Below are 12,396 nucleotides of genomic sequence, written 5' to 3'. Positions count from 1 at the left end.
TCTGCTCCAAAAATGCATTTGGGCTTATTTTCAAGGGATGTTTTATTTTTTTTTCATGTACAACTATCTACATTTATTCAAATACAGTCATGTCATCTTTCTGGTCGCTGCACAAGGGTGGAGGGTGGGGTGTCACTTAACTAGGGCTTATTTTGGGGGTACAGCTTATATTATGAGCATCCTGAAAAATCCTACTAGGGCTTATTTTCAGGTTAAATCTTATTTTCGGAAAAACACGGTAGTTCTTCATTTTGCAGGGACAACCTTCTGGACTGAGCAGACAAAGATCCCTGAGAAATGGGGCTTGAAGCACAAGCAGAGAGAACTGTCCCGTTGAGGGGCTACCACCGTTCTGCCAAGTCCTGTGCACCAGCAGCCTCTTTGATCTCGTTCGAGGGAAGAGAGATTGACTGTGGCAATAATAAAAGGATGTCCATATTGGTCACTAATGTGGTGAAAACCTTTATTTAATGCAACAGCATGTTAACTGGGGGCAGTAAATGACTCAGAGAAGGGACAAAGGAGAGGGTCTACTTCTCCCTCCACAACCGAGGAACAACCCTGCTTTTCTCTTCTATATACATTCCTAGTGAACTCATACTTGAGTCAAAGGCCCTCTAGCAGGTTGGCAACCATTATGAGATGCTTTCAGGCAGTGTGAGCAGCTGCACTTCTACCCTGCTGCCAATGATATTTATTTATCATTATTTATTAGTGACCTTTACATTCTACTTTTTCTCTAATGAGCTCAACTAATCAAGAACAAGTAACGTTCCCTATCTGTTTTATATCTTGTTTATATAAGAACACCCTGCCTTTTCATGGGCCTTACTTGTCCTCTCTCTCTCTCACACACACACACACCCCACCCGGGGCTTTCCAATATGCCACTTTGCAAGGAATGAATAATTAGCAAGCTACATTAATTTAGATTAGAAGCTATGGAGAGTATCACAAGGAAGGCCCAAAGCACGGCAATATCTGATCGATCTGGATGGTATAAAAAGAAAGTCCTGCTTGTGAATTCTCAAAGGATGGCCAGCAAAGAGTTCTGATATGAAGGGAGAGAGGGAGAAGGAGAGATAGGCCTGTGCAGGGTTTTTTTTTCCTCTCCCTCCATCAAAAGGAAGGTGGGAGGCACTGCATGAAGCATTTCATTGCCTTAACTTAGGGCTTGTGCAAGGAAGATTTTTACCAACATCTCCTCCCTCTTCTGCGGTTCTCAGGATGTTCTGGGTATCATGAACCTGGCCTTGAAGAAGTCTGCACTATCCCTCCAGGTTACCCTAACTCTTGAAGTTTCAGCACTGTTCAAGAAAGAAAAGTATAATGTTTTTTCCAACCCGTGTAATGATAGAAAATCTGCTAGTAAAAAACAGGCAAGGTTAAGCTGCAGAGGTGAAATGGTCACTCTTTTCTAGCAGGGAGAATCCCTGGGTAGAAGCAATGAGGATGCCTACCTAGGGAATTCTTTCATTGCAAATTCTAAAATAAACTCATCTGTTCACATGAATTTGCCTCCTGGACTACAGGCTGGATCAAAATGGATCTCACATTTTCTGTATGTTCTGACACAATCTGTGTATGAAAAGTGCACCATTTAAAAACAACAACACACATATTTTAGAGTAAAGGAAACATGGAAAGAAGAAAGTTTTAGAACTACACATTTTAGAGAGCAAATATCTTTAAACTATGCATTTAATGCATGTTTACATATACATTTTCATGTGGATTTAAAACATTCACAGATGTACACAGGTAAGAGAACAGATATATGGATGAAATGCGCACAGACTAGAAATAAACGTTATACCTCTCCAGTTAAAAACTGAGTAAATATAGCTCACGTACCTGGTCTGACGTAACGGAATGGGCAACGAGATGCACAGAAAAGGATCAAAAGTATTGCTCTGCTTTAGGCAATGAGGGCACGTCAGTGAGGACCTAGAAAATAAAGAATGAAGAAAACCCTACAGTCAAACAATATTTCAAGGGAGAAAATACCCAAGCAAAAATAGGCTTGGCTTTACACTTGGAATATGAAGCTCATTTTTGGCTCCATGACCTACAAGAGGAACCTGAATAACTATGCAGAATAACTGTTTTGAGAGGACACCTCTAGTCAAATATGCAAACTGATGTTTACTCTGAAATGAATAGTACTGAAATTAAAGGGATCAGCATTCCAATAAGAATACTAAAGGGCATTACATCAGTTTTACATGTTGAATTGCACTGCTGGGTACAAATAGCATTTCATAGTCATCTTTTGTTTATGAAAAGAATATTAAGTTAGGAAGTGCCCCAAAACAGAATTATTACAAGGAAGATTTTCACTTTGTTTCACCTAATCTACTCTTAAGCATGATATTGTTATCATTGTACTAAAACCAAACAAATGTGTTTTCTAAACACTTTGGGTTAAATTAAATTATTAGTCCCAATTAGAGTAGACTCAATGAATTAAATGGGTTTAGTAAATCAATATTAATGTAAGCTTCATTGGGTCAATGGGTCTAACTGTAGATGAGATCAGCAATTTAACTCTCAATGTCTGGGCCAAACAATTAACAAAACTATATTTGTATCCACATACAATGACCTGACATTAACAAAGTACAGCCACCATTCTTCCCTACCCCCACCTCACTGGGATTGGCCACAACACCTTTTATCATGTGCCTTCCCATTCTCCATGTCATGCCAGCTTCATTCCACAACAGATGGATGCTCTGTTGTTCTAAGGTTCAAAATACAATCATTTTTGAGTTTCTGTTGACAAACAAACATTTTTCTCATATTACTTCATTACGGGTGGAGGAGGTGTATTTTACCCATGCACAAAGAGGTTGAGAGAGATGAATGTCAACATTTCCTTCATAACCAGCATTAAGAATCAATCACTCCATATGCACTTGTCCAGAATTCTGCTGTGCTTCATACATAACTGTAAGAATTCCTAATTGTAAGAGACTGCCAACACAGAGCTAACATAAAATAAGAGGAGGCGTCAGATGCTCAGCCACAAACTAGTCCTGCTTTCCTACCTCATCTGGCTTCCACATCATTCTCCTCACCTGGAGATTTTGTTCTTGTGACAGAGAATAAGGACAGGCAACCCTAAGGCAAAGGTATCATGTTTCACTAGAGAAATCAACATGTAGTATCTACCCTGTAAAACCAAACCAGTGGTAACTGATATCCAGGAGAGCTGATGAGGCAAAAGGCAGCCTCGTCACTGGTGGAGGCAAGCGATTAGAGGCCAGACCAACACTCACCCCTCTGTAACAAAACACAGCAGTACAAATAATATATTAGAAGTGTTTGGTATGGAAATATTTTGAAAAGACTGTTGCCCAGAGCAGTTACATACGTTCACAGTTGTGTGTCGTGAGAAAAGTTGTGTGGCTTTCCCCTCCCCTTGCACACCTTAACCCTCCAACTACAATAGCTATTCTAAGAACCAGAGAACTGTCCTCTGAACCCAAAGGAACTTGAAACTTCAACATACAAAACTGTCACAGGATGCAGGAGCAACAGTGCACTGGTCAAAGTTCACTGCTTGGATTCTGAACAACCCAGTATCCAAGCAAATGGGGAAGAGCATTGGGGAATGGAGACGGGGTCCCACAAAACTAGCAATGTAAAAGTAAGTTCAACTACATAAAATAAACTCTGCACACAGGTGAAACAGCTTACTGGCCAAAGTGGCCTGATTTCTGAACAAGGATAGACAGGAGAAATAAGGCAAAGCACACACACACACACACACCCTAGAGCAGTGGTTCCCAACTTTTGGGGAACCCAAGTGTTCTAGGACTGTAATTCCCAGAAACCCCTGGCCAGCACAGCTAGTGGTGAAGGCTTCTGGGAGTTGCAGTTCATGAACACCTGGGTTACCTAAGGGTGGAAACCACTGCTCTAGAGATTTAAATATGGATTCAACTACATAAACCAGACTTGATACTGGATCCTAAACAACCTAAAGCCAAACTGGATTTGAATTGTGGAGGGTATTTGTGCAAAATATTACACAAGATCAGAGGTTGTGTAGTACATAAGAGAGCAATAGGACGCCATGTCCTACATTGGCAGACGGTTGTACCAAACTGCCAGTGAAGTCCCTTTCCAATTCTACAATTCTGTGACTACATCTGCTAGCCAAAGTAAACTCTCTCTCTCTCTCTCTCTCTCTGTGTGTGTGTGTGTGTGTGTGTGTGTGTGTGTTTGTGTGTGTGCCAGGCCAATATGGAAACATTTGTTTGTGTGTGTGCATGTGTGCGTGTGCGCACAAGCGCGCACACGTACCTGTACTTGCATGTATGGTTGATCAGAGGAAATTTGAACACAGAAAACTGTGTCATATATCTTATAATGGTCTCTCCATTTGTCAAACGCAGACACAGAAACTTATTTATCTCTTTCCTCTTTATTTCTTTCTGAATAATACACACTTTTTTCAACAATAAAAACTAGTGGAGATCAGAGCTTTTCCTTATGCTTCTTCTCTTCTCTTCAGATCTACCCCCCCCCTTCCTAGTTCTGGTAGGGGAAAGCCACAAAAGCGATAGATAATAAAATACAGCCAGTCAGCCATAGTCTGAACTTCAGGTGCTACATTTAAATTGTATGTACAGAGCCCACTGGCTCCATGAAATCCCTGGCGCTAAAGTTTCAACACCCTCATTTAGAGTCAGAGCCTCATCTAACTTCCAGAGAGGATGTTAAATACTGGTGGTACAAAAGCAAGGTCTGCAGCTACTCTCAAAGTCAAAAAGGAGCAATTCAGAGTATCTGTGAGATTTGCATATGCTCAGAAGCCCCCTGGGCAGCTGTTCTGAGCATGCATAAATCAAACATACACCCAGACACCTTCTGAAAAGTTTTGGGATGTGCTGGAATGATTATGGAGACAGAGAGGTAAACACAGAATGAAGATAGACAGGTATTTTAAATACACTGTTGCTGCAGGAATTGGTTTCTTCTTTGCAATGATGTTGCTATCATTGCAAAGACTTCTCTTTGTGATGGAGGCATCCTATCCTTGTCAAAGGGTGTGTCTGAAGCAATCCTGCAAATAAATGCCTATCCTTAATGTAGCCTTGGGTTGCAGAAATACATTACAAAGAAGACTGCCAACACTGCACGTTGTCGGCCTGCTCAGTTTAAAGGCAGTAAAAGGCAATGGTAGTTTTTTTTTTTCATTTTACCCATTCATAACCTTTAAACTCAAAACTTCAGAATAGCTCTACCACATACCTCGTAACTACCATTTCAGCAGGTGAGGATTCCAACGTGGCCTCCTATTTCACCCCATCTGTAACCTCACAGCTAACCTAGTTTATAGCACTACCTGCTTTCAGCCTTTCCTTCTTATTCAAAACCCACTATTACCATCACCACCATTTTCCTCTGCAGCTCCCCAGTCACACTGCCTCAGGAGTGACAAACCGATATGTAGTATACACACACACACAAACACACACCAGTGTAAAGAACCTCTTTCCATAACACTTGGTATCCTTAGTCATCCACACATCTGTTTTATAATAATAGCTACTCATATTATTATTCTATTTAATAATCTGGATAGTTGGCTGGATAGCTCATTGGTTTAAGTACAGTATCTGGCTGTGGAGACACAGGTTGGGAGTTCAGTTCCCCACTGTGTCTCCTGTGAATGCAGCCAGCCTGTGTGGCCTTGGGTGAACTGCACAGTCACAGGGCACCTCCAGAAGAAAGGAAATATAAGTATTATCTACCTAGAAATCCTTCAAAGGGGTTGCCATAAATCAGAATTGACCCATCATCATCATCATTTAATAATCCCCACTGGCCACTTTAGGAGCAACAACTGTACTGTCTAGGTTAGTGTTGCACTGAACAATGCTGACTTGTCATACATTTGTACTTGATTAGCAAAAGGTCTCATAAACTGTAAAAAGAATGTCTTCTTTCATTTTGTTTCGAGGGGTTTGGGTGTAGTTTTTTGAAGCAAACCCTTGAAGTGAATGAAGGAAAAGAGGACCAAAAATTCCAAGAGAGTATAATTCCTGCTAGAAGCCATTCATGCCTTCTTTACATCATCTTCTTGGAGAAACAGTCGCTAAAAGGAGCCAGTCTTGCTGCTGCAGCAGTCACCACATGATGGACGTTAGCAGCCAAGTCAGTGGCTTTAAGCAGGTGTTTTAATGGTTAGAAGATAGGTGGGGGGGGAGTAAAAGTGAGAACTCCCTTTTCCCAGGAGAATTGGTCATTTAAATCTGCCAGAAACAAGCCTAATTTCCACAGGAGAAGAGATCAACAGAAGCAAGAGCATTTCTTAATGAGATTGGCTTTCCAGAAGTACTAACCAGTTGATGGGATTGTATCTAACAAGATTATCTGGGAGAACAAGCCCTTCTCCCTAACTTTAAAAAAAAGAGGAAAAAGTAGAAGCAATGTACAGCGGGGGGGGGGGGGGAATAAAGAAACTTACAGAGAAGAAGTTATTCTAGCAAAGAAGAAAAAGAGTGGACATGTAGAGCCCCACATAACCTGGACATAATTTTTTACACATTATTTTGGACCTTGTAGAGCTCTTCCCATGACCTCATGCCAAAATGTTGGGGGGGGGGGGGAGAGCGTTCCAGGAATGGCAATTTTTGCTTAAATCAGGATGGGAAGGGGGAGTGTATGTCTCACAGAGGTTGCCCATTGCTGGTCTAAGTAAAGACTACTCAGAGCAGGAGCACAATTTTTAGAGATTGGGGGTCTGCATAGGCCTTTTGTGGCCCTCACAGACTTATATTTGCCCTAGTGCCTCTGTGACTCTTTTCTTGACTCAGAAATGCCCCTCACATACTTGAGAGATTGCAATGGTGGTTTCACCCTTTTTACAAGCTCCTAGAACTCTACAGAGGCCTGCTGGTTACACAAAGTACCTTTCACACACCCTTAAGAGGGAGTACCTCTGACCCCAAGTCAGAGGTACTCTGTCGGCCAGAGGTACCAATATGCTCACTCCTGCTACAACTAATAAACTAATGTGGAATAACGCACAGATCGCACTTTACATAACCAATGTAGAATACTGGCTAACACAAAATATAATGGCTATTAATTCTAATGGCCTCAAATAAAGCTTTAGACAAATTTATGGAGAAGGTTCAGTCTACTGCTGACTATCAATCCTGACAGATAAATCCATGTTGAGTGGAGGGATCCTGCTGAATATTAATTTTGGGGTGGTGATGTCAAATAACAAGGCGGGCTGTTGCCCTCAAGCACTATTTATGGGCTTCCCAGAGGCATCGAAGTGGCCACTTTAAGAAAAATGATGCGGGATTACCATAGAAGTCAGGACTGATTCTACAGGTCTCTGGAATTCACAAGTCACAGCAAAAGAATGTAAGAATGGCTGCATGACAGCACCACACATCCAAGACCACATGAAGGACAAAGCCATTGAAGTTCTGAAGAAATACTCTATCAAATCTGTATAGCAATATTATAAATATTAACTAGAATTAGCCAGCTCAACTCCTGACATTTTGTTTCTTCCCACATTCTAAATTAAAATCAAACCAAACTCTAAGCCCTGCTTCTCCTTTGTCATGTATCAGAGCCAGCAAGCGCTGGACAAAGCATTTGCTGCACTTTAATAGATCGTTTGCATATAGACTGGCTTTGACGCACAGATCTGAAGTTAGCAGACTGAAAATGAAAGCGGCCTTTTTAATAAGCATTGATGGGAAAGGGATTAATTGGGGGAGAGGAGAGACTTGGCATGCCAGGCATGTCTCCTCCAAGCAGCATAATGGGAAAAGAGGCCTTCCGGGGGCATATGAGGTTGGCTGGTGTGTGTGTGTAGGAGGCTTCTTTCGCAAAGGAAGACCTAAACCTCATCTGCAAAAGGCTGATAGAATGTTAACACTGTAAAATAACGATCCAAATTATAATCTCTACACAGAGGCTCTCTATTGGGAAACAGGCTTGCAGGCAACAGTTTGGTATTGTGCAGCAACACAAAGAGACTAAACAAAAATTATTACTATTCTTATACCACCAACTTGTAACGTTCTCCACCAGCCTTGCCAGAGCTAACTGGAGAAGAATGGGAGTTATTATTTATTTAATTTATATGCCGCCCACACTACCCAAAGGTCTCTGGGCGGCTGTTGTTGGTCACTTTTGCATGCTCTGCATTCTGCTCAGTACTCAAGAAGTCCTAGATCAGTGGTCAGAGAACAGGGGTAACTTACCCCAAGTGGGGTAAAAATGAAAATCCTAGGGGTAACGAGGATGCGACCCTAACCCCTTCCCTCCTCCTCCTACTCCTCTTCCTCCTCCGGAGGGGGATTCCCCGGCTGCCCGATTGCCCCCTTCCCGACCCCTTCTCCAGCCCGGCTGCAACCAAGCCACGGCGGATGGCAGCCAGTGATGTGCCCCAGCCGGTGACGTAAGGCAGCCAAGGTGGCGGCGGCGGTGGGGCTGGCCATGGCAGAGGACGAGGCCAGGGCGAGCGGCTGGAGTGCTCAGGAGGAGCCTCTCCTTCCAGTGCCCAGAGAGGTGGATTGTGGCAGAGGGGGGCGGGTGTGGCCACAGCGCCGGCCTGGGCCAGGCTCAGCCTCTTAGCGCCGGCCTGCCAGCCCACGCCTGTTCCTGGAGGAGCACTCACCCAGCTGCGCTACTTCCTTCAGTGCCCCCTCCGTGCCGGCCGAGGGGGGCCTGGCAGAGCCTCTTGCTCTCCGTGCAGCAGCTGTCGTGGCGCTTCGATGGCGGGGCCTGTGGGAGCTCTGATGATGAGGTGCAATGCGGCTGCTCCGGCGAGCAGCTGCCGGAGCCAGTGCTAGAGGAAGCATTGGGCGCCCCCGGTGGGCGAACCACCTGCTGCTCTTCGGTAGCCACCCAGGAGCCACCTGCCAATAGAGAAGGGGAGCCGCCCCCATGGGGCCAAGGACTAAGCGCGGCCCCACCAAGGGGAGGAAAAGGCAGCCACTGCCAGGACCTAGAGATTCCCACCCTACCACAACCCTGATAAATTGCTCATTTTCCCGTGCTTGATTTATGTGTCTTAAATGTGTGTGCTTGGTTGCTGCTCTTCTCCAACAATTGTTCAGCTAAGCTAGCCATATGACAAAGCCAAGAAATACAAGGCAATGAAACCATATTCCTTGACCAGAACGGTGTCTGCTCTAAACACATCCTTGAAAACCAAACCTCCACCCAGCTTTAAATACTAGAAGGACTACCACGTGGATACTTGTTACTAGTCATGGGGACAATATCTCGCCTCCAATAGCTGTGGCACTAACACCCTATTCAGGCTTTAGAAAATGCATGTGGCCCCCACCCCCTTCACAGTCACTTCCGTCATCCTCTGACATATAGAAGGTAATGAGACAGAAGAGGGGAAGTCTGCTCCATCTGTTCAGGAAAATACAGGTCCCTGCTTCCTATAGACAGCCCCTACTAATAGCAGAGGTCTCCCCCTTCAGATGCTTTGCTCTTCACATACCACAGGGTGACATAACTGTAATTGGAGGGAGGCTGGGCTAAAGCACTTCCCTCCATGCATGAATACTGTACACACTTTCTATCTCCTGAAGAGCACACCTAAGAGGGTGCATGCATCCTACTTGTGGGCTTCCCATAGTCACCTGGCTGACAACAATGGGCTAGACAGCGCAATGGGCTGATCTGGCTCTTCTTATGTTCCTGTGAAGCTAATGTGTTTTCTTTTTTTTTTTTTTCTTAACTTGGCCTAGCCTATTTTATTTTTTTAAATTTTTATTAACTATAACAAAAAAAAATCATATACATAAAACATATACGCTTACAACACAATAACAGTGTTCCCCACCACCATATACGGGACCTCTTGCCATATTCTTCTTTTTCTTCTTCTTCTTCTTCTTCTCATTCTTCTTCTTCTATTGTCCTCCTCTCCAGAACTGCATAGATTCTTGATTTGGAGCTCTCCCTTTTCCCCTTATTAACACATATTCCAAAAATTTACCCCATATTACATAAAAATTATTCTTTTTCAACTCTCCTTTCTTCATCTTTAAATTACAAGTTAATTTATCATTTAATGCTATATTCCATATTTCTTTATACCATTCTTCAATTTGTAATTCAGTCTTTAATTTCCACTGTCTAGCAATAATCAATCTAGCTGCTGTTATTAGATTAGTTATCAATTCTTTAATCATTTTGTCATATTCCACATTCTCATATATTGATAACAAAGCAATCTCAGCCTTACATTCTATATCTTTTCCGCAGATACAACTTAATTCTTTAAAAATTTGTCTCCAAAAACTTTGTACCTTTTCACATTCCCACCACATATGAAAGTATGTACCAACTTCTTTCTCACATTTCCAACAGACATTCGGATGACTGGTGTTGATTTTGTTTAATTTTACTGGTGTTAAATACCATCTTAAACTAAGTTTAAAAAAATTTTCCTTTATTCTTACTGACATCAGTCTTAAAATCCTCATTTTCCATATCCTCCTCCATTCTTCTTCATTTATTCTTTTCCCAATATCTTGTTCCCACACCATTTTCAATCCTTCTTTCTCACTTTCTTCTTCCTCTAAATTAAAAAGTGAATAAATTTTACTTACTGTACCTTTTACTGAGTCAGTCATCTGAATGTCCTCATATGAAAGTAAAAATTGTTCAAATTTTGTGTGCTCTCTACCTTTATTATATTTATTTGCCCATTCCTTAGTCCATCTTTCCAGTTGTGCATAGTTCAACCATGAAATAGTCTTGTTTTGAAATACTTGTTTCATTTGATCTATCGATCTCATTTTATACAGCCAATCTTTCAGTCTAATCACTTTTTCTTCTTTAAATAGATCCATATACACCTTCATATTGGTAGGAAAATCTTCTATTTCTGTCACTAATCTAAATGGAGAGTATGATGAACATAAATTCTTTTTATACTTATACCATATATTTAACAGTGTCTTTAAAAAGGGATTATTAACTTGACTTATTTTATCTTTCTTACCTTTAGCAAATAAATATTTTTCTATATTTCCTTGTAGTTCTGATGATTCTATTTCCCACCAAATTAACCTTTCCGGATTATATATAATTTCACCAATAAACCTCAGTTGGTTAGCTAAATAATAGTTTCTTATATTTGGCAAACCTATACCACCTTTTTTTGTTGTTTTATACCAATACTTTTTATTTATTCTAGATTTCTTCCCTTCATTACAATATTTATTAACTATTCCTTGCCAATATTTCAACTCATCCTCTGTTAACTGCATTGGTAACATTCTGAATAGAAAATTAATTTTTGGTAAAATTTTCATTTTTACCAATGCAATCTTTCCAAACCAAGATAATTTGAACTTATCATATTCTTGTAGTTTCTTATTAATTACTTCCTTTAGTTTGTTATAATTATAATCCTTTATCTTTTGAACATTTTTCGCTAAATCTATTCCTAAGTATTTAATTGTTTTACATATTTTAAAATCATATTTTTCAGTAAACTTTTCTTGTTCTATTCTACTATAATTAAACAACATTAAGTCAGATTTTTGCCAGTTTATGTTTAATCCGGTTATTTTTCCAAATTTTTCTAAGTGTGTTTTAATTTTATCTATACATTCTAACGGGTTTTTCACTGTCAATAAAGAATCATCCGCAAATAAATTAATCTTTGTCTTCTTTTCTCCTATACCTTCAATTAAATCGTCGTTCCTAATTACATTTGCTAACATTTCAATAACCAGGCAAAACAGAACTGGAGAGAGAGGACAACCTTGCCTAGTACCTCGGCCAAGAGCTATTTGATCTGTCATCCCATCATTAACTATTGCTACAGAGGTATTCTCTAAATATAATTGATCTATTATCCCCCTAAACTTTTTTCCAAAACCCCAACCCTTTAACAAAGTCTTTAATGTTGGCCATTCCACACAGTCAAATGCTTTAAATATATCTAATGATAAAATGCCTGCCTTCAGTTTATTTTTTTCTATATTGTGTATAATATTCAAAACCCTCCTTGTTAAGTTTTCCATTTGCCTACCTTTCAAGAAACCATTCTGATCCTCTTTGATATATTTTATAATAAATTTATTAATTCTATTTGCAAGTATTGCTGTAAATATCTTTGCATCCTGATTTAGTAAAGAAATAGGCCTATATGAACTTGGGTCTGTTAGATCTTTATTAGGTTTTGGGATAAGAGTTATCAATGAATGTTTCCATGAATCTGGTATCCTCTCTCCTTCCAAGATTTCATTATAAAGCACTTTTAATTTAGGGATCAATATTGATTTAAAGGTTTTATAGTATTCCGGACCTAGTCCATCAAAACCTGGGGTTTTACCATATTTTAGTTTATTAATTATCTCTATAATCTCTTCCTCT

The 12,396-nt window shown here is 40.6% G+C and overlaps 1 protein-coding gene across 1 annotated transcript in view; it reads right to left on the bottom strand.

Moving 5' to 3' along the window:
* The window catches only part of USP43 (ubiquitin specific peptidase 43), a 127,745-nt gene that overhangs the window by 49,208 nt on the left and 66,141 nt on the right, over nucleotides 1–12,396 (bottom strand). The window contains exon 4 of the mRNA XM_072990394.2: nucleotides 1,855–1,947. Coding sequence (XP_072846495.2) covers nucleotides 1,855–1,947 — 93 coding nt within the window. The remainder of the gene's footprint in view (nucleotides 1–1,854; nucleotides 1,948–12,396) is intronic.

The sequence above is a fragment of the Pogona vitticeps genome, chromosome 2 (genome assembly GCF_051106095.1).
Source record: "Pogona vitticeps strain Pit_001003342236 chromosome 2, PviZW2.1, whole genome shotgun sequence".
In the NCBI taxonomy this organism is placed as follows: Eukaryota; Metazoa; Chordata; class Lepidosauria; order Squamata; family Agamidae; genus Pogona; species Pogona vitticeps.
Note: the sequence above shows the minus strand (reverse complement) of the source record. Positions and strands in the feature narration are given on the sequence as shown.